This window comes from Diceros bicornis, chromosome 1 (genome assembly GCF_020826845.1).
Source record: "Diceros bicornis minor isolate mBicDic1 chromosome 1, mDicBic1.mat.cur, whole genome shotgun sequence".
NCBI classification, from domain to species: Eukaryota; Metazoa; Chordata; class Mammalia; order Perissodactyla; family Rhinocerotidae; genus Diceros; species Diceros bicornis.
The window spans coordinates 67,592,631-67,620,152 of NC_080740.1; the positions used below are offsets into that span (position 1 = coordinate 67,592,631).

The 27,522-nt window shown below is 55.5% G+C and overlaps 1 protein-coding gene across 4 annotated transcripts in view; it reads left to right on the plus strand.

Annotated features, from left to right (window-relative positions):
• SYNPO (synaptopodin) overlaps window positions 1–27,279 on the plus strand; it is a 37,031-nt gene extending 9,752 nt beyond the window's left edge. The window contains exons 1-3 of one of the 4 annotated variants that reach the window (XM_058544222.1): window positions 11,176–11,256; window positions 17,754–20,131; window positions 25,151–27,279. In XM_058544222.1, coding sequence (XP_058400205.1) covers window positions 18,086–20,131; window positions 25,151–25,819 — 2,715 coding nt within the window. In that variant the 5' untranslated portion in view covers window positions 11,176–11,256; window positions 17,754–18,085 and the 3' untranslated portion in view covers window positions 25,820–27,279. Of the gene's footprint in view, window positions 1–11,175; window positions 11,257–17,753; window positions 22,198–25,150 lie in introns of those variants that run through there. The other 3 variants (XM_058544231.1, XM_058544211.1, XM_058544240.1) reach the window with 3 other exon arrangements.
• Window positions 27,280–27,522: the final 243 nt, after the last annotated feature.

Sequence of the window (27,522 nt, forward strand, 5' to 3'; positions counted from 1 at the left end):
GAGCATGTTATACAACCTTTCTAGACTTTTGTTTCCTCATCTACAAAATAGAAACAATAATAAACCCTATCTTGTGCTGTTGTTCTGAAATTAAATGAGATGATAAATGCTAAAAAAAATAACTATTGCTTATGAAATAGTATTATCATGTTTTGATCTGTTAAAATAGCAAGCCCTTGAGGAGATGGACTCTCACTCAAGACTCATATCTCAGTATGAATTACTTTTGGGTGTTTGGCCAGGAACAGGTTTTGTGGTGGGAGGATGGGCACAGCACCGTGGAAAAGGGCCTGGACCAAGCTTCAGGAACGGATACTGGAACCTCTTAGTCTTAGCTAACTGGCTGGTGGTCTCGGACAAATCATTCGCTTCCTCTGGGGCTCAGGCTTCAGTTCTGGGCTGTTATGAAATGGGCTGGGAGGGACATGAGGGGATCCTGGATGTGACAGAGCTCAAAAGACACTAAAAACGTGGGGCCAGCAGGAGGAGCTATCGCCGTGATGGGCGGGAAAGGGGCAGGCTGGGTGAGCCCCCCAGACAGGAGAGTGAGCTGGCCTGAGACTCCTGCATCTAATCCTCTGGAATAAAATCTCTTGGAGACTAAGAGCATTCGGTAGATAAAAGCCAAGGTTCTTGAAAAATAGTTAAGGTTTATGGTTACTTACTATGTGCCAGGGGTGTTCTAAGTTCTTTACGTGTCAGCAACTCCACGAAGTAAGTACTGTTATTACCAACATTTTACAGATGGGAACTGAGACAGAGATTAAGTGAGCTTTCCAAGGTCATACAGCTGTAAGTGGCCAGACTCAAACCCAGGCAGTCTGGCCCCAAAGCCCGTGTGCTTAACTACTGCACAACACGGTCTCTTCTGCTTTAGATAGAGTGCCGGAGGCTCAGAGGCACCAAGCCACCTGCTTAAGAGCACACAACATTCCTCTTTGATTCTCATCATCTCTGTCCCTCAGGTCCTGGACGGAGGAGCCTCACTGGGTCTGGGGTTCTGAAGTTGGCCCTTGAGCCAGCTCAGCCTCTTTTCTGCCCCCCCACCCCCACCCCTGGGAGTAGGTCAGGGAGGATCAAGTGTACCCTGGGAGTGCTGTGGGTGTGGAGGCTCTGCCAGGGCCTGACAAGTGGGCGTCATTAGTGTCATGGAGTTTGAGTGGATCCCAAGAGCCTGGGTTGTGTTGAACTCCCTTGGAGTCTGGCATGCCTCCCGTCACTGTGCAGATGGGGGAAACGGAGTTCATAGAGCCCAGAGCAGGCCCAAGTTCACACAGGCAGGAAGCACCCTTCCTCCTGGGTCTCCTGTCCTGCCTTGTGGGCTACTTAGTCCTGTGGGCTCCACGAGGTGATGGGACTTGGGGACCCTCCCACCGATCCCCAAGGTGGCCCTGGTCTCAGCCAGGACACGATTCCTGTTATGGGCCCTTTGGGAGGGCACACGGAGTTGGGGGATGTGGAGGGTGCTGATTAAAAAATAGACTGTTACGCGCATGGGGAACAAGCATGCCACCACCCAGCCCGCGCCAGTTGGCTCCCCCATGCCCAGCTGCCAGGCCCCACTCAGGGCTCCTGCTGGGGGCCCCGCCCACCCCACTCTGGCTCTGGGCCTGAGGCTGAATGCTCCGCCACCCTCTCCTTTCCCTCCTCCACCCCTGCCCAGCCTCCAGGCAGATGGTGCCCTCACTGAGCCTGGGTAGGCCTGAAGCTCAGCTGCTGGCTTTAAGCTGTGCCAGGGGGTCTGGCGTCCCCACACACTGGCTGTGTGGCCTTGAATGGGGCCCTTTCCCTCTCTGGGCCTCAAACATGGACAGAGTGGTGCTACCAATTAAAGCTCTTTACAGCTTTCAAAGCCTTTCCTAGATTCCGTCTCTCATTTAGATGCAACAACCAGTGCTGGAGACCCCCCTCAGAGAGGGGATGTGACCTGTGAAGGCCACTCAGCTGGAGAGTAGCAGAGCAGAGGACTATACCCAGATAATCTTGCAAATCCCAGTCCTGTACGACTTCTCCAGGGCGAGTGAGGCTGCTTGGAACCACAGAGGTGGAAGGCCTTGCAATAGTGCTGTGAGCAGTGTTTTTATTCATTCAGTCAGCAAAGGTTTATTGACCTCCAGTGTTTATTGACATAGGCATGGAGGCAGGGACGCAGAGGAGAAACGACAGCCAAGGTCCCTGCCCTACGGGGGCTGCTTACCATCGAGCAGGGCACACTGATGCTAAGACAAATATGATGGAATTACAAATCTGATGAGAGTTTGGAGGAGAGGCAGAGGAATGTGGCCTCTGAGGGCAGGCAAGCCCCTTCCTTAGACCTGTCAACAAGCCCTCCCTTAGACCTGTCAACAGACCTGAAGGATGAGAAGTGTGGTCAGAAAGAGACAACCGAAGAGGAGAGAGGCAAAAGCAGCAGCCAGTGCAAAGGCCCTGAGGTGAGGAAGTGCTTGGGCCCTGTTTGAGCACTTGAAGGAGGGCCAGTGGGGCTGGAGTGTAGGGACGGCCAAGCACCATGAGGGAGCTGCAGTGTGGGGTGGAGGGGCAGTGGGGTTAGTCATGCAGGGCCTGGAGTCTGCGAAGGGGTTTAAGACTGATCCTAGGAAGGGGGAGCGGGTCCTAGTGCTGATCTGGGAGGCTGGTCTTGCCTCCTGTCTTTTCTTCTTTCCCTTCCTCGGATGCCCACCCTGATAAGCGTCCTTCGCACTCCCCCAGGCACTGTGCCCAATGACTGAATGCACGGTGGCAGGCTATCTCTTCCTCTCCCTGGATCTCGTTTGCAGTTTAATGGTCGCTTGATGCGTCCTGCCCTCCAGGAGCGTTCTAGGGGTCCATCAGGCCTCAGCTGCAAGCTGGTAAGGGCGTGTGCTCACCGGGAGGCTGCAGTCCCTCAAGCTGAGTGCCTCCGTGCAGGTGAATTCTATTTCCTTGTATTCCTTGTGGGAGCCTGTGGAACCCGGGAGGTTCAGCTTTTGGCTGAATGAAGGCCTGCCCCTGGACCCCCTTGCCCCACTGCGTCTCCCACTGCCTGTAATTGCTGCCTGTCCCCTACTCCACTCCAGCCACCTCCATTAAACTCCAAAGCCCCGGGCCAAGCCCTAGGGGGAGGCGGGAGGCCTGGGTTCTGAGCCCAGCTCTGCTGTATGCTCTTGGGCACATCCCTTCTCCTCTCTGGGCCTCAGTTTCTTCATCTGTGTTATAGGGAAATACTCTAGTTTTTCTATACTCAGTGTATGGCCCATGGATGCAGTATCAGCATCACCCAGAAGCTTCTTAGAAATGCAGACTCTCAGGCCCCACCCCAGACATCCTGAGTCAGAATCTGCATTTTAGCAACATTCCCTGAGTAATCACATTAAATGTGCATGAAAGTATGAGAAGTACTGTTCTAGGTCACTCATTTTTAAACTTAGAAAAGTTTTTAATTAAAAGCTGTAGAATCTTCCTCTCTCTCCAAAGTTTTGCATATGAAACACATTAGAGGGGACCACCCACCCTATATGTATTCATCACACGAATAGGGATGGGGAGGAGTGTGGAGGGGTACGCTCGAGGCACGGGCTTTATAAGGATGGGCATCAGAAGGGAGGAGGGAGAGATGAAACAGTCTGGTGGAAGAGGGTCGGGGGGCATCTTCTCAGGCCTCTCCCATATCCCTGAGGGCTCCTGACCTGGTTCCTCTAAGAGCCCTTTCAGCTCTGACCCCCAAGGTCCTCTGTCTTATGGGTTCGGAGAAGTGGCCTCGGAGGGAGGGTGCTTGGCAGTCCACAGCCTAGTGATGTCTTTCCCTGCTTGTCCCCATCTTAGTGTCCTGCTCTTTTCCCTGTGGAATCCCTGAAAGAGTAGCCGGTGCTATTCTTAGCGTGACAGGGTGATGAGGAGAGAACATGCTAGTGCATTATTTATGCCTCTGAGTCAACAGGATTACATCCAGGGCTCCCGGAACACGGCCCTCCTGGGACGGCCTTCATCACTGCCATGGCAGCTGGGAGGACTTCCCAGGGCCCATAACCCACCCCTTCTGGCCGTGACCATCCCTGCTCCGTGCCTGCAGCCCCCACACTGAGAAATGGGTCATGAAATACAACGGTGAGCTAGGACTAAGGGAGAGTTGCTTTGGCGATGTCATTTCATTCCTACATTCATTCAGCGCATATTTATTGAGTACATATTACATGCGGGAGGTGGGGGTACACTGATGAATGAGATAGGACTCCTGCCTTCCTGAAACTCGGGCTTTAGCCTGCAAGTTAATGGTGCTCCGTCATCACAAGAGCATCTGCACCCGACGTGATGCTGGGGACTTTGCACACAGGAGACAATCACCCCGAAGGGCAGGAATCAGGAGACCCCTTACAGAGGAGGAAACTGAGGCTTAGCATAGACAAGGCTTGCTAAGAGTAGTGATCTGCTCAGCTGGGACTTGAACTCAGGTTGGCTAGAACAGAAGGACCATTCCAGATCAAATGGTATCATGTCGCATGACGGCTCTGGGAACCCCGCGCACTGCCCAGTGAAAGGGACGTTATGGCTGGAAGGAGATTAACGGGTTGAGGTTGTCCCGTTCTCAGTGAACCCCGAGTTACTGGAGAGGTCGTGTGTCCGGAGTTTTGTAAACCTGGAGTGGAAGGATGGGTACACTGTGGGCTGGGAGTCAGAACTGTATGGGATGAGGTGATAAGGCCCCAAGGGGCACCTTTCGTGAGGCTGAGCCGAGGGCTCTGGCTGGGAGCCATAGACCTGCATTCTGTGAGGTCCTGGCCTGTCTCTGCCTCACTTTTCTAGTCTGTAAAATAGTGTAACAATCCCTGCTCTGCTTCTGTCTCTGACAGAAGTGAAGGTGCTAGGAAAACTATGAGTGCTGTGCATACTCAAGGGATAGTATATAATTACTATATATCATTGTGTATACAAGTATATTTTCTTAAATGTATTTTCTGTTAACCTTATGGGGTCTTACTATGTGCTAGACTTGATTCCAAGCAATTTTCTGTATGTTAATTTACTTATAAACACATTTATAAAATCGTGGGCTCTAAAGCCCAGTGGGTCCCCAACCTGGCTGTGCTTCAGAGCCCCTCAGGGAGACTGTTAATGTGCGTAGTCTGTGGTCCCGGGTCTGGGCACAAGCTGCATTTTGGACACATTCCCAAGGGATGTGTGCATCCCTGCAGGTTTCTGATCTGGGCCAGAGCGGGGGAGGGGGGGCGGGGGACTTGCTGGAGGCCTCACCAGGAGTTGGAGACCAGATTGAGACTAAAACCCAGGCCTCCAGCTCCCAGTCTGGCCCTTTCCTCCTACTCTTCAGCTGCCCCCCCCACCCCCCTCAAGCAACCTAAAGGGATAAAGCCAGGGGTGAGGATGAGTGACATGCAACGATGCTGGTAACCTTTACTGTGCTGGGCTGGGCATTGTACATGGCTTATCCGTTTAATTGCAGTAGGGGTAGAAAAGGGGACATTCTCCACAGCAATACAATCCCTAGGACATTTGAGCATCAGGTGGCAGGTTTTAATGTGCCCCTGGAAAAGGGAAACCATGACTGAGCTGCAGAGATGCGGGAGAAGTGAATTTGAAACCACACCATCAGTGCACTTACCGTTCTTCAGAAGCATGTGCCCTCCAGGCAAGGGCTGTCTGGTAACAGGTTACCTGGAGACAGGGCAGGGTGGCAGGAGGGAGACACACGTGCCCTCCCACAAGGTGTGCACCTGCTGCATGTGCGTCTGTGTCAGCCTGCCCCTCGAGTACCCGTGTGTCTCCACGTGCATACCTGTGGGTGCTCAGTGTGCGACAGTCATGTGTAGGTTCTGCCCCCTCTGTGGGTGCCCATGGACACTCTACCTCGTGAGTGCAGGTGTGCAGCAAGCAGCACCTCTGTGCGTGGGCCTGTGTGCCAAGAGGATGTGCTGCTGCTGGCTAGGCTCTCACCAGCACTCAGAAGCTACTGAGAATGCGTGTGTGTTGTGGGCTGAGTGTACGTGTGCATGTATGTGCACACAAATGGTTGCAGTGCCGGGAGATCCCTGAGATCCCAAAGGGCAGAGGTAGAAGGGCCGTTAAAGATCCTGTTTTCCTCATTCGTGTCCCACCTCCACATTATGCACCGTCCTCAAACCTACCAAGTGCAAGCCTGCCTCAGGACCTTAGCACCAGCTGCTCCCTCTGCCTCATCTCTTTCCCTAGACATGCACATGCCTCACTCCTTCGCCTTCTTCAGTTTTTACTCAGATGTCACTTCTCAGCGACACCTACTTTGATTCCCATAGTTACCTTTGCAAACCACTCCCCACCCCATGCAGCCCGCACATCTCCAGTCCCTGCTTTATTGTTCTCCACAGCATTGACCACCTGACTTGTATCGTTACTCAGACATTTATCAACTTGCTCCCCTACTAGAACGCAGGCAGGGATTTCTGTCTGTTTCTCTTCACGGCTGCGTGCCTCGGCCTCAGTTGGTCTGCAATAAATATCAGCTGAATGAATGAGTCCACGCACCACCTGTACTTATTTTCTTTAAATTGGCTAACTTTTGTTACTGAAATATCCACTTTGACCTCTCCCTAAGCAGTAACATACGTTTCACAGGTTTGGTGTGTTTATTATACTCCTTTTCCAGTGTGCATGTGAAATTTACATAACTATTAAGATTTTAACCATCAGGGTACCACCTAAATCCTTTTGCTTCCACCAGAGGTGTGGGGGCACCATACTCTAGGAGTCACTGGTCTGGTCCAGTCCGTTTGAACACATGCACAAACTGAAGCCTGAGGAGGGTCAGGAACTAGTCCAATGTCTCACACAAATGGTGACAGGACAGACCCTGGAAGCAAATCTCCTGACCTCCAGTCTTCTTTTCCTTTGCAGTTTGAGGGACAAGGGGAGGGCGGGGCTGGATGCCTCTCCTCTGGCAGGAGACTCCTCCCACTGGAGGGGAACCAGACAGGCCTGGTAATTGGTGAATGGCACGGCGAGGCAGGGTCAGCGTCTCCAGCACACTCAGGGCCACAGTGCCCTCCTGGCTCAGGGCTGTGTACAGAGTGGTGGGAGCCAGCCTCCACTGCACCTTCCCTCCCAAGAGTCTTGGACCCCGGGACCGCTCCAAGGGGGCAAGAGGCAGGCCTGGGATTCGAACCCTCTGCTACAGCACATTGGCTAGAGTCTGATGCCAGGATCTCCTTGCAGAGGGGATGCTGCGGGTGAGGGGATGCGAGGGTGAGGGGGAAGTTGGGCTGTGCCTGATTGTGAGCAGAAGAGCGAGACCAGACCCAGAGAGGACTGCAGACGGGAGGGATGGAGAGGGACAGAGCCCTAGCTTGGTAGAATGATGTGGAGGTGGGTTTGTACAAAAGGCTGGAGTGAAATCCCCCTCAGGCGTGCACAGCGGTTTATCCTGTAGAAATCATTCCTGCATCTCACTTGCTCAGCAGCGACTCTGCAAAGCAGAGATTGTCATCTGTGCTTTACTGACAAGGACGCTGAGACTCAGAGAGGTGAAGTGATTTACTAAAAGTGCCCAGGATGCCTTGTTGAGTAGCACGCGGGAGGGGAACAGGCTGCACCTCTGGTTGGATTTGGTCAAGGAGGGCTCTCCGGGGGAGGGCAGGCTGAATGGATGTGGGAGTGAGAGGCCGGAGTGGAGGCTGCAGACCGCTCACTGGCCAAATAACATTCGTGAATCATAAAAACCTTTGTGAGCCTCAGTTTCCTCATCTGTAAAATGGGTATAATGGTACTCCCAGTTCACAGCTTGTGACGATAAAATGAAACAACATAATAAAATAATGATAATACTTAAACCGAATGCCTGGAACATCTGAAGCACTCAGTAAACAGCAACCTGAGTAATAAAAGTGAAGTACACCCTGCCCCTGACAGGTTTGCCCACAGTGACCACCTGCCATGACCGAGGGATGCCCAGCTGCCTTCTTTGGCAGATGTGAGAGAGCCTGAGACCCCGAGAGGGTTGGCACAGCCCGGGGGAGCCATGAGGGGCTGCTGGTGGGCTCGTCCGCCCCAGAGCCCCCGCCAGTGAGGACGACTCCTCCTGGAGAGCAGCAGCGCATTGCAGCCCCTGCCCAGGACGGTTCTGCGGGGCGCTCCAGCTCCCTCCGCTGCTGACCCCGCGCTGTGCCTCCAGCCTGCTCGGCCGTCATTATCATTCCTCCTGCGTTTTTCCTCCCCGGTTATTTATTTTTCTGTAAGGAAGGAATGTGGAGAATTTACCACAGGGCGCTGGCCTTCGCCTTCGCTGTGCGGCGGCCTCTTCTATAAGAGGGAAGCAGCCAGACAGATGGCTGAGCGGGCGGAGGCGGAGGAGGGTCCCGGCTGGCTTTGTGGCCTGGGCCGCTGGGTGGTTATGTAACCCACCCAGAGGCCCAGGGCAGATACCACCGTGCTTCTGGTCTCTGGGCCTGAGCCTTGTAATGTCTGTAGCTCCCATGGAACTTTCCCTGGACCACCCCATTCACCTTCAGCCTCTGGGCAAGCCCACCACGTGTGTTCCTCTGTCAAAGGTGACTTCCTCTCCAGCTGAGCTTGATTTGGGGTATGGGTGGGGCAGGGGCAGGAGAGTGGGGCAGGAATTGCCTTGAGGCTTCTAGCCTCTGCTGGTCTGCCCCATTGCTTAGAATGCCTTCACATCTCCATCTGTCAAGACCTAGGGCGTATGCCACCCCCATTGGGAAGCCTTCCTGGATTGCTTCATCCTAATTCATCTCTCTCCTAGCCTCTATATTTTCCTGGAACTTAATGGAATATTCTGCCTCTTAGGTCTAACACTGCAATTTAAGGTTTCATCTCCCTATTCACCCAGCGATTTGTTGCTCCCTCCTCCTGCCTTCTCCCCCCTGTCCCCAGGAACCACCCTCTAGATCTTGATCTGGAATCTAGATGAATCTGGGATCTAGACGAATCTAGAATTCGTCTCCGGGGAGGAATGGTGGAGCAAAATGAGAAGGTGGGTTTGGATTGTGGGAGTGCTCATCCTTCACTTATTTATTTAGTCATTTGTTTAGTCAACACTTACTGAGCCCCTGCTGGGTGATGGCCTGTGCTGAGTCTGGGGCACTTAGAGAGGATGGAGACCGGCTCTGGCCCCAGGCTGCCACAGGGCCAGCAGGAAGGGCTGCATCTTTATAGAGGGCCCAGAATGTGCCAGCTGGGCTGGGCCTGGGGACCCAGAGAAGGACGAGGCCCAGCCCTGCACCTGGCACAGGCACAGTTTGGGGGTAACCGTCTCTTCCCGCCCTGGCTCACCACCTGTTTGTTTCCTGGATTAAGTGTTTCCCTGGAAAGGCGGGCTGTGGCAGTCCTCTCTGCACTCCAGAAGCCCCCAGGGCTGGGATGAGGGAGGCTGATGCAGCAGGAGAGGGCAGGGGGCAGGCCTGCCTCACCAGGGCTGGACTGGGAGGTGGGAGCCTGGGTCTGAGCCTGGCTCTCTGTGAACCAGCCCTTTCCAGTTTGCTGTGCAGCTGGGGCTGAGCCTGCCTCTCTCTGGGTCACCATTTCCCAGTCCCTGAAAATCTAATTGTAGAGTAGTGTTTAGGCCGGCAGAGAAGGCAGGAGAGGAGGACTCCACAGCAGGGCCCTGCGCAGATACAATGAGCAGTGCTTGTGGCCTGTAGGGATAGCTGCCAGCCAAGGCCCATGTCAGGAACCCTCATCTTACGTTCCCTCCAGCCCACCCATCCTGCCCTGCCTAGTCCCAGCCCACTGCCAGCAGGGAGATACCAGGAGTTGGCCAACCCGGCATCCTTCCCCTCGGGCCTTGGTTCTAGAGCTTTCTCAACCTGTTTTCTCCGAGCCCTCCTCCTGCTCTGAGGCCCCTGGGCCAGGTTGAGCAGAGGAGGAGCACTGATCTAGGAGTCTGGATGGATCGATGAGGACTTCCTGGAGGAAGTGGCAGTGGGGCTGGGCCTGGGAGAGTGGATGGGGAAAGTAAGCGTGCTTGGTAGGCGGAGCTCTTCAGAAGGAGGGGCCCAGGCTGGGGATCAGTCAGCATCCCGGCTCCAGCTCCGCTCTGCCTGCCCCTTGCTGGCTGGGAGACCTGGGGTGAGGTTGCTAGTTCTCCAGGCCTCGTTCTCCTCATCTGTAAAACGGGGGTAAGGCAGCTCCCTTACGCGTTGCTGTGAGGATTCAGTGAGAAAATACATGCTAAACCCTGAGCTTGGCAGCGTCGGGTGCTCCTCACACGTTGGCTGTTGTCGTTCTCATCGACTTCCTCATTATCCTCAAGCGCCCCTGGAAGTGTGGGGGACAACGGAGATACAGATAGCAGTGGGTGAGGCCCTGTCCCCGAGGCTCTTGCAGTCTGCGAGGGAAAATAAGACCCAGACCCTGACTGCTGCAGAGCGAGACACAGGGAGGAGGCAGCGTGGCCCACCTGATGGGCCCTGGACTGGGCGCTGGGCCACCCTGGGTTCGAATCCCAACTCTGCCTCTGCCTAGCTGTGCTGACCAGCTTTACCCCTCTGAGCCCGCTTCTTCTCTAACGTGGAGATGAGGGTAGTACTGACCTCACGGGTTGCTGTCCATGAAGCCAGGGCCTGGCATGTGGTGAGCATGCCCGGAAGGGTAGCTCTCACTGAAATGAATAATATGCAAAGTGACGAGGTTATTAACCTAAGTGGTGCAGATGAAACATTGGTGGATTGGGGGAGGCTTTTTGTAAGGGGGTGGCCTTCAAGTTAGGTGGAAGGGTTGGGAGATTGGGCGCGTGGAAAGGATGTGAGACAGAGAAGAGTTCCGGATGGAGGGGTCTGTGCACACCCCACAGCAGAGACAGGAACTCGCAGGGCAGGTGTGGGAACCGCGAGGCTTTGGACTTCTCTGGCCATTGCTGAGGGCACAGAGAGTGGGTTAGCAAGCTCTCGGGCGGGCCCTGACGTCAGGGGCCCTGAATGCCAGGACGAGGACTCGCTGCTCCATCTCCCACATCCTGGGGAGGCAGGAGAGAGACACGAGTGGAGCCAGGCGGGAGGAAGATGAATCTGGCAGTGTGGGGCGGGTAGATTGGCGGGGGAGAGACTGGGGGTGGAGAGGCCATTTAAAAGGCTGTTGCAAAATCGGTTTTCCTGATAAAGAGCTGAGCTGAGTCATCTGTGGAGGAGAGAAGTCACAGCCAGCTCCTCTGCGTTGCCGTCTATGTGGGATTTTCCTCTTTGTCAGCGAGGTGATTGGCTGCCTTTCCGAGAGGCTTTGAGAACCAAGGCCGGCTCAGCATCCAGGGAGAGACTGGGCTGCAGGGAGGACCCAGCCAGAGTGAGTAAGATGAGCACTCAGAGGTGCCTTTGTGGTTTGGGGTGTGTGACTTAGGGCATACGGTATCCCTCTCTGGTCTCTGTTCCCCTCTGGGCATCAAGGGAGAGGCATATGGTGATTTCTGCTAGCCTGTTAGTGGCAAGCCTCGAGCTAGGCCTGGGGCTCCCCACTCCCATTCCTATGTGTCTCCCATATCCTGGCAGTCCTTCCCACCTTAGTATGAATTATTCTCCTCCTGAGATGAGGTCTGGCAGTCTGCCGGGACTCAGTCAAGTTGCACTCACCAGGACTTTGGCATGGATGGAGAATTCCCCAGGGAATGGAGGCTGTGTCATTTCCTCCTTTCAGCGGAGAGAATATGGGGCAGGGGCTGGCAAGGTAGCCAGGCCATTACTCAGGCCCGGTTCATCTTCCTGCCCCCAGCTGAGCCAGAAGTTGTGCAGCGGCCAGCCATTGGTTCCTTCCTGACCCCACCAGGGGGGCAGTTTACTCAGCCTCTTTACCTGTCCTGTTGCCAAGACTCCCAGGCAGCCACAATGGGCTGCCTCCAGCCAGTCTCTATTCCTACCTCTGGCTCCCTGTCCCACTCCACCCTGCCCGGGGCCTGGACACTCCCACTGACGGCAGCCGTGTGAAGAAGCATTTCCTTGAATTCTCTCACTGTCCTGACCTTCTGCTCTGGCCTCCCTTCCCCTGCCCCACCTCCGTCCTTCAGATCCTCAGTCCAGACAGGCCTGATGGTGGGAAGAACAGGCAGCTGCCTGCAAAAGTGATGGGGGTGGGAGAAAGGGCTTATCCCTGCCTGAGCATAACTAGAACTCAGGTCTCCTGACTCCCAACGCTGTGCTCTTTCCACACCACTAGTCTTTCATGTCCTAGCGGTCATTTCTACTTTAGTAAGAACGAGTTTATCAGCTCTTCTCCTGAGAGGAAGAAAGGAGAGAAAGCATGAGTTGTTCTAGGCAGCTGAATGTGCAGGGGAGAGGGCACTGCTGGGGCATTAATCAGGAGATGAGGAAACAGAGGGTTCTGCAGACCATCGCCCAGGAACACTGGAGCCTCTACTGGTGTCCCTCCCCTAGAGTCAGGGTCTGGAAGGCAGAGTGGTTAAGAAATGTGAGCAACCAGACTTTGAGTTTTGAATCCCAGCTCTGCTACTTACAAGTTGTATGACCCCTGGGCAGGTCTCTCTGAGCTCCGGCTTCATCTGCAGACTGGGAGGAATAATAGTGCTTGTCTCTCCGGGTTGTTGGGAGGATTGAACAAGGTGATGAGTATAAAGTGCACAGCACAGCACCCGGCTGTAGCAAGGGCTCAGTAATTGCAGCAGCATTGCAATCCTCATTCTAACCTGTACTCAGGGCTCCTTGTCCCCTGCCTCACTCGGGGATTTAACCCCATTGGACCCAGGTCTCCTGACCTCGGGCAGCCCTTCCTTGTGTCTGCCCCCACCCCTTCCTCTCCTGAAGGCCTGTCTACAGAGCTCCTGATCCATCGTCCAGAGTGGGTCTTTCAAGGGCCAGCCCCCCACCTGGCCCTGCACAGGCTTAGAGAAGAGGAGGTGTTGTGACTTACACAGCTCAGGCTGCAGCCAGGCAGATCGGGGCTCAGCAAGGTGCCTGTCCCCTAGGGCCCTTGGCCACCCCTGCCTCTCCGACACTAGGGAGCACAACCTTGGACTCGGCTGGCTGGGGCATTGCCCGGGGTGGCAGTTCTTCAGTCTGGGGAATTTCGGATGGAGCTGCCTCCCCCAGTGCCCCGCAGTGGAGGACTCTGGGGTGCCCGCAGATGGCCCAGCCCCTATTCTCTCAGCTTTGTTTGTGCAGGGTGGCAAAAATCGTCTGGATTGCTGGCTGGGCCTGGTCCAAGCCTCCTGCTGAATTCCTTTTCCGTGGAGTCACTGCGGGCTGGGGCCGGGGGCGCGGGAGCTTCCTCAGAGGCGAGGCTTTCTCACCCCCTGCCCTTTTCTGCCGAGTTCCTCTGGTCCCAGAACAGCACTGTGGGGGAGGTGCCAAGGCTGGCTGGGGTCAGCAGACCAGGTCCTGGCCCACAGCCTCCTCTGCAACCCTTTCCCTCTCTATGCCTCCCAGGCCAGCTTATCCCTGAAGGCCCTTCATGCTCTGACATTTGAGCATTTTCTAAACCCATGGCCTTTAGAACCAGCCTGGCGATACGACTGAAGCAGAGAAGTGAGGAGAAAAGAGTACAGGTGTCCCTGGACCAAATGTGAGTCCCCTTCCTAGAGAGTTAAATCAAACTACACCAGAAGTAGTTGTGACACACAAAGCAAAAATTTTATTTGTGCCATGCAGCGAAGAAAATGGAGACCATAGGGAGTAATTTCACAAAGCTGTGGCTCCCCGAGCATGGGGAGTGGGCAGCTTTTATTTGGGGTAGGGGATGAATATGCATAGAGGAAGCTTTATCTTGGGGCATGCGCAGATCTCCCTTCCAGCTCGTGGCACCTTCTGTGCAGTCTCCTTCTGTGTGCAGCACCCCCCCACCATCTTGGATCTTTCTAGTTTGGGCCGGTTCTGCGATTTGGCTATTGGACAATGTTCTGTCTCAAGCAAGCACAACAAAAAGTATTTTGAGCACTTTGCAACTACTTTGAGGAACTCTTAACTGCTGATGGGACTTTTCTTTTTAAGCAACAAGCAACTGTTTAAGCAACTCGGGCCAGTTAGCTGGTGACACAGTGACATTGGGAGGTCTAGATTATTCAAACACTGAAGCATTTTCTATGAGCCTCGCCCTGTGGGAACCTGCTAGCCAGAAAGCTCGGTGCCCTCTAGAGTCACGTAGAGCCAGGGGTGAGCCATCTCCACTGCTTTCTGGCTCTGTGACCTTGGGCAGCTCACTTGACCTCTCTGAGCCTTGGTTTTCTCATCACTAAAAAGTGGATAATAATAGTTTGTGCTTCATAGGGTTGTTGTGGGAATTTAATAAGATAATATATGTAAAGTGCACATCTAGGCCCACAGTAAGAATCCAATCAATGTTAACTATGATGCTGCAGTTGTGTCATGAGCAACATTGGTGGGACTCGGGATGTGTATCCTGACCATGCCCTGTGGGGATGTGATTTGTGTCTGTGAGTCTCTGCAGGGCTGGCAGGTATGGAAGAGAAAGCTTTTTATCTGTGTGGCAGGAGGAGGCAGAACCATGACAAGAGGTGGAAGTTAACGTAAGGAGCAACTTGATAGAGGAGGAACGTTCATTAGTGGAAGGCACCTCTTCAGGGTAGTGAGCTCCCTGTCTGTTGAGTGTGTAAACAGAGGCTTGTACACTCAGGGGCATGGTTTTAGGGATGTAGGAATTGTGTGAGGAATTGGACCCAGTGATAGCTAGCTCTGAAATTCTGAGGTTTTGTGATTTGGGGCAATAATCCCTGCCTCCCCATAACTCTGGAATCCCCTGCTGTGTGACTTTAAGAGAGTCACATCTCTCTGGGGACCCCGATCTGTGGAGTGAATCTCCTTTGCTAGAAGAAGCTCTGACCTCTTCCAGAGGAAGTAGGTGGGGTCACCAGCTACCAGCTCATCCCAGGTGGCATGAGCCTTCCGCCCCCTCCGCCAGGGCTTGATGACAATAAGCTGTCCTGGCATTCATGACCTCACTGTAGCCTCCCAACCCTAACATCAGTGCTTTTAGCACCTTCTTCTCAGTCAAGAAGACTGGCTCTGAGAGGTGCAGCCACTTGCCAAGGTCACACAGCTGGTTCACGGCAGAGCCCGGATTTGGGCCAGGACGCCTGGTTTCTAAGCAGAGCGGAGGAGATGGACGTTGCAGGAGCTGAGCCACCTCTCAGGTCCTTCCTGTGTGGCTGGCTTCCTCCACCTAAGCTCACCCCGGGGGGAGCAGCCTGCCCAAACCCCCAAGCCCTTCATCTTTTATAGGTGGGGGGATCCAGGCAGGAGAGGATCCCTCCCAGGAGGGAGCAGGTGTCCGAGGCACGTGGAGCAGGCTGTGTGCGCTCACTGTTCTGGACGGGCGGGCACAGGTGTGTGTGAGGCGGAGCCAGGTCCTGATGGGAGGAGGGAGGAAGGAAGTTGGGGCCAGGCCCCTGTGGCTGCTGAGCCTGGTCCCAGTGAAGCTGCTGTCTGCAGCTACTCTGCTCTGGGTGCGCTGCCCTGCTGACCCTGGCATGAGCTCTACCCTGTGCCACTCTGGACCTCAGTTTCCTCATCTAGAAAAGAGGGGTGGTGGTGAAATAGCTCCTCTGTAAGGGCCCTCCCAGCTCTGAGAGTCCGTGAATTCTGAGCCTTGCTGGCAGGATGCCTAGAAAGACTGTCCTTAGAGATCCACTGAGCATGTCATGGCCGGTGCTAATGAGGGCAAAGTAGGAGGGAGGGCAGGGTCAGATTCCTCAAGAACTAATTAGCTTCCCGCAGTGGAGAGGAGGGTGATGGAGGGAGGAATTTTCCCAGCCACTGACTGAGCTGCTAACCCTGGGCGCAGGCTGTCCCATCCATCTGTCCATCAGTCCATGCGTCCATTTGTTCATTTGTTGTTCAATAAGCATAAATTGAGTACCGACTGTGTGCCAGCTGGGCACTGGGGATATAAAGAGAGATGGTTGCCTACAGTGAACTTACAGATTAATAGGGGCCTGACCCCAGCCCGATACCGGACCTCAGGCCCAGATTCCAGCCCTAGAATGAACCCCAACCCCCGCTGACTATCCCCTGTACGTCCCAAAGGGACCTCTTGGGACAAGCAGGCAGCTCGAGCATGGGCTGTGGACCCAGAGGGAATTGGTTCTGATTCCGGCTTTGCCACCCTTTGCTGTGTGACCTTGTGTGAGTTACTTACAGGTCTCTGGACCTCCTTTTCCACTTCTGTAAAACAGGGGCAACTAATGCCTGTCTCCTTGTGTTCTTGTGAGGATAAAATGAAATAATGCCATGTTCTAGTATAGTTGCTGCTGAAACTAGCCCAGTTTATTACTTATATAATAGTAAAATATGAGATTTTTTTTTTTTTGTGAGGAAGATCAGCCCTGAGCTGACATCTGCCAATCCTCCTCTTTGTTTTTTGCTGAGGAAGACTGGCCCTGGGCTAACATCCGTGCCCATCTTCCTCCACTTTATATGGGACGCCGCCACAGCATGGCTTGACAAGCGGTGTGTCGGTGCACACCCGGGATCCGAACCGGCGAACCCCGGGCCGCTGCAGTGGAGCACACGCACTTAACTGCTTGAGCCACCAGACTGGCTCCAAAATATGAGAATTTTTAAATGATTATTTAAATAACAATGGGAAGAAACCTGCAAGGACATAGAAGAAATGGATAACAGTTTTACCTGCTTTGTGGTGTGGGCTGCTCGGGGAAGGGGGGGGCATTTTTCATTGTATACCTTTTTATGTTTTTTTAATTTTTGTATCTTTAGACCATGTGAATGTATTACCCAGTCTTTTTTTTTTTTCCCCCCCAAAGCCCCAGTAGATAGTTGCACATCCTTCTAGTTGCTGTATGTGGGACACGGCCTCAGCATGGTCGGAGAAGTGGTGCATCAGTGCACGCCCAGGATCCGAACCTGGGCCGCCAGCAGCGGAGCGCGCACTTAACCACTTAAGCCACGGGGCCGGCCCTATTACCCATTCTAAAAAGAAGCATTAGTGTTAGTGTTAGCAAATGACTATACTCTGAGTTTGAAAGTGTAAAGGGCCCTAAGAGAGGCATATAGAAAATGTCCTGGGGTTCATTCATGCATTCAGTAATGCTGACAGAGTGCCCACTTTGTGCCAGGCACTATCTGGGGGCCAGGGTTAGAGTGATGAACAAGTCAAGCAAGGTCCTCGCCCCCTTAGAGCTTATGTTCTAGGTGGGGAGACGCATAATAATAAACAAGGAAACGTGTAAAGAGGATAATTCTGAATTGTGGTGAATGCCGTGAAAGAAAGAAAGCAAAGAGATGGGATGGGAGAGGGGCAGACTGATTATGGAGGAAGGCCCATCCAGAGAGGTGACATTCAAGTGGGTCCTGAGTGGCAAGAAAGAACCAACACAGAATGCCATCTGGGAAAAGATCATTCCAAGCAGCGGGAACAGCAAGTGCAAAGGCCCTGGGTCAGGAACAGACTTGGCATTTTCAAGAAACAGAAAGAAAGCCAGCAGGGCAGAGCCCAGTGAGAGAGGGGAAGGGTAGTAGGAGATGAGTCGGGGAGGTACTGGGGCCTGGACCTCTAGGGTGAGGTGTTCTTGCTGTGTTTGGTGAAGTGCTGCATCAACAACCCTCAGGGGTCCAAGTGAAGGCCCGGTTAATCCTGAAAGGGTAATCAGGGAAGGTTTTACACAGGTGGTGGCATTTGAGTTGGCCATGGTGGCTGGGTCAGGGGTCTTTTTGAGGAGGGGGATTCTAGGAAACAGTGAATAAAGATCAAATTCCAGAGGACAAGAGCATCTATAGGAGGGACATGGGTGACTGTCTGAGTGTGTACTCCTGTGGCTCTGCATTCCCGTCTGCTAACGGGGCCTCTGTCCCTCCTTGCAGCATTGGGCCGGAGCACGAGCTTCACCGAGAAGGATCTGAAAGAGGCCAAGGCACGGAGCCAGCAGATTGCAGCCCAGCTGACCACCCCTCCCAGCTCCAACTCCCGCGGCGTCCAGCTCTTCAACAGGCGCCGGCAGAGGGTGAACGAGTTCACCTTGGAGAGCCACGGCCGGAGGGTACAGAAGACCAGCCAGGAGTGCCTCAGAGTGCCCCCTGCCAGCCCCACAGGCCATGTTCCGGGGTCCAGCCTGAGTCCCCCCTCACACCCTGAGCCAAGCCCTCCCAGGAACCCCGCCTGCCGGAGCCCTGACCTAGGGGTGCCTGGTCACAGCATGGAGGGGTGCTCAGAGGACGCCGGCTTGCTGCGGCACCTGGAGAGGATGGCCAGTGAGGAGGAAGAGGTGCCACTGGTGGTTTATTTAAAGGAGAATGCAGCCCTGCTGACGGCCAATGGGCTCCACCTGTCCCAGAACCGAGACGCCCAGGAGACCCCACCAACCCCACCTCCAGATGAGGGCCACAGCCCAGACGCAGATGTCAACCAAAACCTTTCCTCACCTAGTGCCACACTGACCACACCAGCTTCTGACAGCAACCACAACCTGCCAGCCACAGATGTCAATCAGAACCCCCCGGCAACTGTCACCCCGCAGAGCCTGCCGCTTTCTAGCGTCCAACAGAATTCTTCGGAGGCACAGCTCCCACCGAATGGCACAGTGCCAGACTCCAAACCCAGCACCCCGTGTGCTGGCGGGCAGCCCCAGGAACCGACTGTGGAGGTGAAATCCAGCACCCTCCTCATTGATAAGGTATCAGCTCCACCTGCCACCACCAGCATCTTCTCCAGAGAAGCTACTCCCATCTCCACCTCGGGGCCCCCAGCCCCAGATTTCATGTCCAGCTCCTTGCTCATCGATGTCCAGCCCAGTGTCCCAGTGGTGTCAGCAGAACAAGAGGTGACTGGGCGGGCAGCCGCCATCATACCCACCAAGCTGTACAGCGAGGTCCACCTCACACTGGCCAAGCCTCCATCAGTGGTCAACAGGACAGCCAGGCCCTTTGGGATCCAGGCGCCAGGGAGCACCAGCCAGATGGAGCGGAGCCCCATGGTAGAGAGACGACATCTCGGGGAGAAAGCCCCGGCTCCCCAGCCCCCGAACATGGCAGACAGGAGCCCTCGGCCACAGAGACATATAATGTCCCACAGCCCCATGGTGGAGAGGAGGCCCGTGGCACAGCGAAGCCCCGCCTTGGAGAGACGCCCCTTGGGGAACTTCGCCCCGCCCCCCACCTATGCCGAGACCTTGTCCACGGCCCCTCTGGCTTCCCGGATTAGGTCTCCCCCCTCTTACTCTGCCCTGTACCCCAGCTCCGACACCAAGCCCTCTTATCTGAAGGGCCAAGCAGCTCCCGCCAGCAAGACGGGCATTTTGGAGGAGTCGATGGCCCGCAGGGGCAGCCGGAAATCCATGTTCACCTTCGTGGAGAAGCCCAAGGTGACCCCGAATCCAGACCTGCTGGATCTGGTGCAGACAGCTGATGAGAAGCGGCGGCAGAGGGACCAGGGGGAGGTGGGCGTGGAGGAGGAGCCCTTCGCGCTGGGGGCCGAGGCCTCCAACTTCCAGCAGGAGCCAGCACCCCGGGATAGGGCCAGCCCTGGGGGGGCCGAGGAGATTCTCCCAGAGTGGGCCTCGTGCCTCAAGTCGCCGCGCATCCAGGCCAAGCCAAAGCCCAAACCCAACCAGAACCTCTCCGAGGCCTCGGGGAAGGGGGCCGAGCTCTACGCCCGCCGCCAGTCCCGCATGGAGAAGTACGTCATCGAGTCGTCGTCTCCAGGCCACGCCGAGCTGGCCCGCTGCCCTTCACCCACTATGTCCCTGCCTTCATCCTGGAAATACTCCACGAATGCCCCCGGCAGCTTCCGAGTGGCATCCCGGAGCCCAGCTCGGACCCCGCCCGCCTCCCTCTACCATGGCTACCTGCCTGAGAATGGGGTCCTGCGCCCGGAGCCCAGCAAGCAGCCGCCGTACCAACTGCGGCCCTCGCTCTTCGTCCTCTCACCCATCAAGGAACCTGCCAAGGCCTCGCCTAGAGCCACCCCGCCGAGAGCCGCCTCACCCGCCAAGCCGAGCTCCCTGGACCTGGCGCCCAGCCTGCCCAAGGGGGCCCTCCCGCCGTCTCCCGCCCTGCCTCGGCCCTCCCGCCCCTCACCGGGCCAGTACGCCTGCCCCGGCCAGGATGGCCTCCAGCCCGCGGCCGTGAGCCCTACCTACAGCAGTGATGTCTCCCCGGTGTCCCCCTCCAGGGCGTGGTCTCCCCGAGCCAAGCAGGCCCCCAGGCCCTCCTTCTCCACCCGGAATGCCGGGATCGAGGCTCAGGTGTGGAAGCCTTCCTTCTGCTTCAAGTAACAGACCCCACAGGGATCCCACTGCCTGTCAGGGCCCCCTCTCCGAGGGCCTGATGGAGAGCAGAGGTAGCAGGAAGTGGCACAGGGCTGCGAGTCAGGAGTATGGGGACTCGGGGCTCAAGGGCTGACGCTGCCACCAGCTAGCTTTGTGACGTTGGGCAAGTCACCTCCCCTCTTTGAGCTGCAGCTGCCCCTTTCTTACCACAAGGGTGGATGGACTGCATGTCTGAGGGATCTGAAGTCGGCCGTGGGTGGGGAGGAGGGTCATGGAGAGAGAACTCCCTTGGCAGGCCCTAATGAGGCTGGGCGGCTTCCTCTGGCCTCTGTGAGCTGTACGGATACCAGCGTCTTGCTGGGGAATGGTCCTAGAAGGGGACCCTAACAGGGACTTCTGGAGCAAACAGCCTGCCTGTGGAACCAGCCAGCCAAGGGTCTGCCTCCTCAGCTGCCCCGGTGGGGCCTCCCTCATTGTGGCCCCAGCTCCTGGCATATTTCTGCCTGTTGCTGGATTCTCACCTCCACGGGTCTGTCTCTTCCACCTCTGCCTTCTGGACACCGTTTCCTCTCCGCTGCTTCAGAGAGCTTTGCCTCGGCCTCCACATTCTCTCCTCTCCTGGGTTCCTCTGCTGGATGAGGACTTCGCCCGCCACTGCTGCCTGATGCTTTTCTTCCTGCCGCCTGCTCAGCTGCCTCCATGCCCTCTCCAGACATCTGGCTCCGCTTTAGGGACAGCTAAAGCAGTTCGTCCCAGACCTCAGTCCTAGTTCCACCTGGCTTGCCCTCACTGTTCTGGGGTGTGGAGGTCCTAGGTTATCCCTGAGAGAAGGAGAGCCCTGTAGAAGGACGTGTAGATGGGGGTGTGCAGCTGGGAGAGAGGCCCCTAGCCGTGTATCCATTGGCTCTTTTGGCTTCAACCTCAGCCAAGATCTTTCCGACTAAAAGCAGCCATCTATGTGCAGGGGCCACAGGGAGAGAGGCAGGAGAGGAGAGTTCTGGTCCCATCTCAGCCTCCCATTTGCTGTGTGAGTTTGGCCAAGTCACTTTCCCTTTCTGGGCCTCAGTTTTCTCATTTATACAAGGAGGGCCCTTGCAGCTGTGACAGTCTGTGAGGATCGAGAGGATAGGCTAGTGCTTTGGGAGAAAGGCCTTGTAAGTGATAAGACAGTCCCCTGGGAAGAGAGGGGAAGGACATGGGCAGTTGCCATAAGACAGATGGAGTTAGATGTCTGCAAGGGTGTCCTGGGGAGGGTGTGGCTGGAATGAGCTGCTACAGGAGGCTCGGGGATCAGAAGCCTAGGCTGGGATGGCCCAGGCTCAGGATTGCCCGGGGATCAGGGAGTGTGGCAAGGGCTGGGGCAGGAGCACAGCAGCTCAGTGGGATGGGGTGGAAGAGACATTAGGGTTTTGAGGAAAAGGTTGAGACTTAGAGATCTGGCTTCTAACAGACTGACTCCATGTGTATCCTTGGGTCAGTTCCCCATTTGTACAGGGAGGGCATTGAGTCAGAGTCTGAGATCCTTACCACCTCTGATACCTTTGATGGGATGCAGCCCCCAAAACCAGGCTTTGTTGGGGGGTGAGAGAATACAGACGCAAGAGGCAGAATTCCAATGGAAGCTTCCCAAGGCTGGGGGCCGAGTACCACCCACCTTTTCTTTCCCAGCCCTATTTCTGGGCTCCCCAGCGGGGCTAGGGGTGGTGGAGGCGGTGCCCGCGCTGGGCTGAGCCTGCCGTTTTCATGAGCTCTGGGCTCGTCTCCATAGGAACAGGGGGTGCCTTCCCAGTGAGTTCATCCTGCCCAGAACGCGGGGGCATGCGTGGGGGAGCCGCGAGGGAGCTCAGCTCCTTCATGCCAGGCCCCTCCCAGGACAGAGGGAAGCCCCTGCCCAGACCCCTGCTCCCTTCCACCCCTGAGGGCCAGCAATGGAAGAGCCCCCCCCTCCATCCTGCGGCTCCTGCGGCCAGGCTGGCCAAGCTCTTCCCCAACTTTGTTTCCTCTCCTGTTCTCAATACACTCTGCCTCAAATCTGTCTTGCTTCTTTCTTTCTTCCGCGCTCACTGGCTGGTGGTCAGGGCTCTCTCCCTCCTCCCTGATTCTGGCCTGGGAGGTCGGGTGGGACTGCCCCGTTACTGTGTGAGAATGTGTGGTGTGTCTCTGAGTGCCGCCTGCATCTGCTGTGTGTCTGCCGTGGCGACAGACATGTGCTGGCTTGGAAGTGAGGGTGGCCCTCTCTCTTCCTCGGGTCAGCACTTGCGGAACCAGAATCCTGTGGAAACCACATTCTTCTGTTTTCTCCTTCTTTCGGAGTTTGGCCAAAAAGGCTGTAGAGCATGGGGAAAACCCACAGCCCCTCACGGTCCAGGTTTGCTTGATTTCTTTAAAAATGGAACCAAAATGCCTTGAGCCAGAGCATACACTTTCCAGTTCCCTCAGGTCCCCTCCTCCCCTCCCTGTTATCTAAATCTAGCCATTTCCCACATTCGTCAGTTACCGCCTGACTCCTGAAAACACTGAGTTTCTGCCCCTGGTGGAGAGGAACCAACTGCCATGGAGAGTCAGAAGAACTAGGTTCTAGTCCCAGATCTGCACGTGACTCCTTGTGCGACCTTAGACAACCCCTTCCCACCTCTGGGCCTCAGTTTCCCCTTCTGTGCAATGAAAGGATTGCAGAAGGCCGTCCGGGAGCTAGCCCTGTTTGGTCACTGATGGTTCCTTTCTGACTCTACTCTATGCATGCCTTCACCCCACACACGTGCCCTGCTTTGGGGCTGGTGCTGGGTTCAGTGGGTGCCGCTTTCTGAATTTTCACCCAAGTGCATTTCCAAGGAGTTCTTGTGTATATGGTGCTTTGAGATCTTTGTCAGAAAGGGAACAGATCTAATTTCCCACAGCCTTTCTGTATCGTGCACACCCCCTCCCGCCCTACACACCCGGAGTCAGGACCCAGACATGGCAGTTCCGGTGAGGTCAGGCTCTGGCCCTCCTCCAAATGATGAGGAGCTGCTCACCACTGACCTCAGCATTCCAACCCGGGCTGAGAAGTCAATTCTGTTACTCCTTCCACGTGCAGACCCTAGCCTTCCCCTGTGGCCATCAAAGATGGAGGTGACCGTTAGAGATTTCAGATGGTTATCAGCTCCTCCTGCCCCAGCCCGCTCTTCTCCGGGCTGCAGAGCCCCAGTTCCTCTGCCCCAGTGCTTGTTGATGGGCTTGGATCATGAACTCTTGGCCCCCCTTCCTGTAGCCGGGCTGACTGACAGCTTCCTGGGATGTCTCACAGAGCAGCTCCCAGTGTCTCTGGCTCCTGTACACACAACTCGGACGCTAGGAGTAAAAGGGTGGATCCTATGCTGAGCTTTAACTTTCCTACTTGAAATGGTTCACCCTATTTCCTAACAGGGGCCTTGGATGTCCCCAGGAGGTCCCTAAGGGTCACTCCAGCATTGCCATCCTATGGAAATTCTCCTGTTCAGACTGCTGAACAACAGTCCTCGTTAGGTTAAAGGGATCCATTTCAGAGTCCAGGCTCATCTAGTAGCTGCTGCATTGTTTGGAGGAAATATATACTTTATTGCTTTCTTTTGATTGGGAGAAATTAGATTCTGATTGGGTGAGAGGCTGCCTGGCTTGGCTGTGCCTGATTACTGATTGGATGAGAGAATGGATCTTATGAATGGTTCTAGATCTTGATTGGGTAGGAGACACTGAACGGATTGCCTATGTGGACTCTGAGGGATGACTGCTGGTGAATTTGGATTGGATGGAAGGCTGAGTGGACTGGTTTGTTGCTGGAATCTGATTGGATGGTTTAGCAGATACATGCTGGGCAGGGGTTCGCCAGCCTTGCACCCTCCAACCAGTTCTAACTGCTTAAGCCTGGTGTAGCCTTAGTCACACCATAGTCACACACACACATTTCCTGGTGGGGCAGCACAGGCCAGACAGTTATTTACACCTCTGAACTTCATTTTCATCATTGTAAAATGGGGGTGATAATGTCAGCTACCCTTGAGAGATAAAGGATTGAGAGACTGGAAAGTCCCTAAATAGGTAGGAAACAGGTATGATGGTATACAGCAGAACAGTGCTCTATAACCTCCAAGAGGTTCACCAATTTGGCCTCACCGAATCCACACTCCCCACCCCATGCTGGCAAGAAGTCCAGTGAGCCGAGTGTGCTGCCTAGGGAAGTATGACCCCACTTCCTTTTGTGTTTCCATCTCTCAGTGGGAACTTCCTCCCTGCCCAAGGCATCCAAGGAAAAATTAGGAAGTGACCACGGCAACATGGCAAGGGGGTTGGGGCTGAGAGGGCCTTTCCCTAAGTCCAACCTTAATAATAATGATCAATATTTTAGTTTTAAATTTTTGAATAGATAATACATCCATACAGTTCAAAAACTTTATATAAAAATAAATTAAAAGCCTTATTCCCACCTCTCTGGCCGTGTACCCTGCCCTGTTCACCCCGTTTCCCAACAGGGAACCACTTTGGTTAGTTTTATGTGTATCCTTCCAGTATTTCTTTATGGTAACTAACATCTATTGAATACTTACTCTCTTCCAGGGAATCTTCTAATACATGTAACAATCCTTTACATGAGTTATCTCATTTAATCCTCACAACAACCCTCTAGGGCACGTGCTGATATTATCCGCCCATTTTACAGAGGAAACTGAAGCCCAGAGACTTCTAGTTGCTTCCGTTGCTGAAGCAACTTGCCCAAGTTCAGTAAGTAAAGGGGTCTGTGTCCAAAGCGAGCGTTCTTAACCACTGGTGTCCTATCTGCCTCCCTGTTAAGCGCAGGGGCAGGCGGCGCGGGGTTTTCTGAGCATCCGGGCTGAGAGTTGGGGCACAGGCACGATCTGACTTGGGTCGCTGGCTTCCCGACTCTGTACAATGGGCAAATCAGGCTCGCTCCCTTCCGAAACCCGGTGTAGAGGACCCCAGCACTAACGCCTGCCCCCACCCTTTCTGCTCTCTCCCCAGGACCGCCAGGAGAGCCTGCCCACCTCTCCGCCCTGGACGCCTGGCGCGTCCCGGCCCCCCAGCAGCCTGGACGGCTGGGTGAGCCCGGGGCCGTGGGAGCCCAGCCGTGGGAGCAGCATAAGCAGCCCCCCGCCGCTGCCGCCGCCGCCGCCCATGTCCCCCTCGTGGAGCGAGCGCTCGGTATCCCCGCTGCGACCCGAGATCGAGGTGCGGCCCCCCAGCCGCCAGCTGCAGGCGCTCCTGGCGCGAAACATCATCAACGCGGCCCGGCGCAAAAGCGCCTCCCCGCGGCCGGCGGGCGCCGAGAGCCTGCGGCCCTTCTCTCCGCCGAGGGCGCCGCCGCCGCCGCCGCCGCCGCGCATGCGCTCGCCGCAGCCCGCCCGCCCCGGCCCAGCCGCGGCACCGGGGACCACGTTCGCCCCGATCCCGCGGAGCCCGCTGCCCGCGGGGCCCTCGCCCTGCGCCAGCCCCCGGAGCCCGCTGCCCGCGCCGCCCAGGCCCTTCCCCTACCGCCGCTCGCCCACGGACTCCGACGTGTCCCTAGACTCCGAGGACTCCGGGGCTAAGTCGCCCGGCATCCTTGGCTACAACATCTGTCCCCGCGGGTGGAACGGCAGCCTAAGGCTCAAGCGTGGCAGCCTCCCCGCCGAGGCCTCCTGCACCACCTAAAGCCTCCCCCGTCCCTACCCCCTCTCCACCCCGGGAGGGCCGGGCCGAAGAAGAGTCATCAGGCTTGGTAGATCCCAGCGCCACGTCCCCAAGGGGTCTGGCCTCTTTGGACAGCCCCGGAGACAGGGGGTCAGGGGAGGAGAGCTCTGGGCTTGGAGGTGGGGTGGTGATTCAGGCTTGGGTTCTAGCCTCTATCCTTCAGTCGTTTTGTGACCCTGGGCAAGACCCTTCCTCTGTCTAACCCTCAGCTTTCCCATCTGTTTAATGGGGCTGTGGCCAAGGCAATCTTCAAATACCTAAGCTCCTCTTCCCATCAATATACTAGGTGGCTTGGAAGAGGGTGTTGTGTATATGGACCCCTAGACTTGCTGCGTTCCGGGGCACCATGCTCCTCCCTCCCTCCCTGGCTCTGCTCTCTGAGGAGTCTGGCAAATGAGCCGTGTGTTCAGAAGATCCTAGGTCTAAGTTCCCTGTCCAGGCCCCGGCTTGACCATTTGCCTCCCTGGCACCAAGTCCCAAGCAGGAGCAGCTGTTTTCCATCCCTTCCCAGACAAGCTCTATTTTTACCACAGTGACCTTTAGAGAGGTCTCCCAGGCCAGCTCAAGGTGCCCCACTGGGCCCTCTGGAGAGGAGAGGCAGGAAGATTCCTCCTCCCAGATCCCTCTCATGCTTTTGTGCACCCCAGCTCGGACTGCCTGGGGTGTCTTATCTGCGGCCAGAGAAGAGAGCTGTAAAGCGATATTTCTCCCATGCCCGGGACTTGGACCTCCAGGAATGCTATAGGTGCCTCCAACCCACCTATCCCTTCTGGGCCCTTTCATGGCAGGTTCCGGGCTCAAATCTGAAGGGGAGAGAAGAGTTGATAAGGAGCTATCTGCCATCCTGTGGCTTTACCTGAGGCCCTGAGCTTGAGGTCGCCTGTTTGGAAAGAGAGAGGCAGAGTTCCTTGTTATGGGAGGTATGCAGCAGTGGCCAGGATGCATAGAGGAGATTCTAGTAGGGAATGGATTGGCTCAGATGACTTCTTAGAGCTCTTCCAGTCCTGAAATACATTCCACGGTATTAGAAAGAGAGGGAGAGTAGTGGTGGAGGAATGGCTGGGCAGAATTCAGGGGCAGATGAGCTTGGGTGGGTGAGTGAGGGGTTAGACCAGAGTCTGCCTGTGTCTCTGGTTCTTGAGGAAGTACCCCACTCTTCCGTTTCAGGCCCTAGCATCTATATCATGCCCAGATGAGTGGGCACTGTGCTTCCCCATCGCGCTCTGGCCTAGCTAGTGCCTGGTGCCCAGTGACATTGGGGAGCCTGGCTACAGGCCCTAGCCTGTCCCTTAAACCTCGTTGGCTCTGATTCTAATCCCCAGGTGGGACACCCGGAGGAATGGGGCTGAGTTCTATAATTTCCAGAGTTGGTTGGTGGTGCCCTCTAGAGGTTCAGAATATCAGCTTCAGAATAATCACTACAGGGGAATGAGGGAGGGGGTGGGGAGGGGAAGGAATTGGCTGAGGATCAAAGGTATGTAGGGGGAAGGATACCAGGATGTTGCTAAAGGTGAGGAGTGTAATTTGGGGTTAGGGATAGACTTACCCACCCATCAGGGTGATGTTAGACCTGGAACCCCTAAGTGAGGCTAGGGAAAGCCGGGGTCAGGATGGGAGAGAGTCAGGGTGGGGATGGGGTGCTTTGGAATAAAGGAGTGATCCCA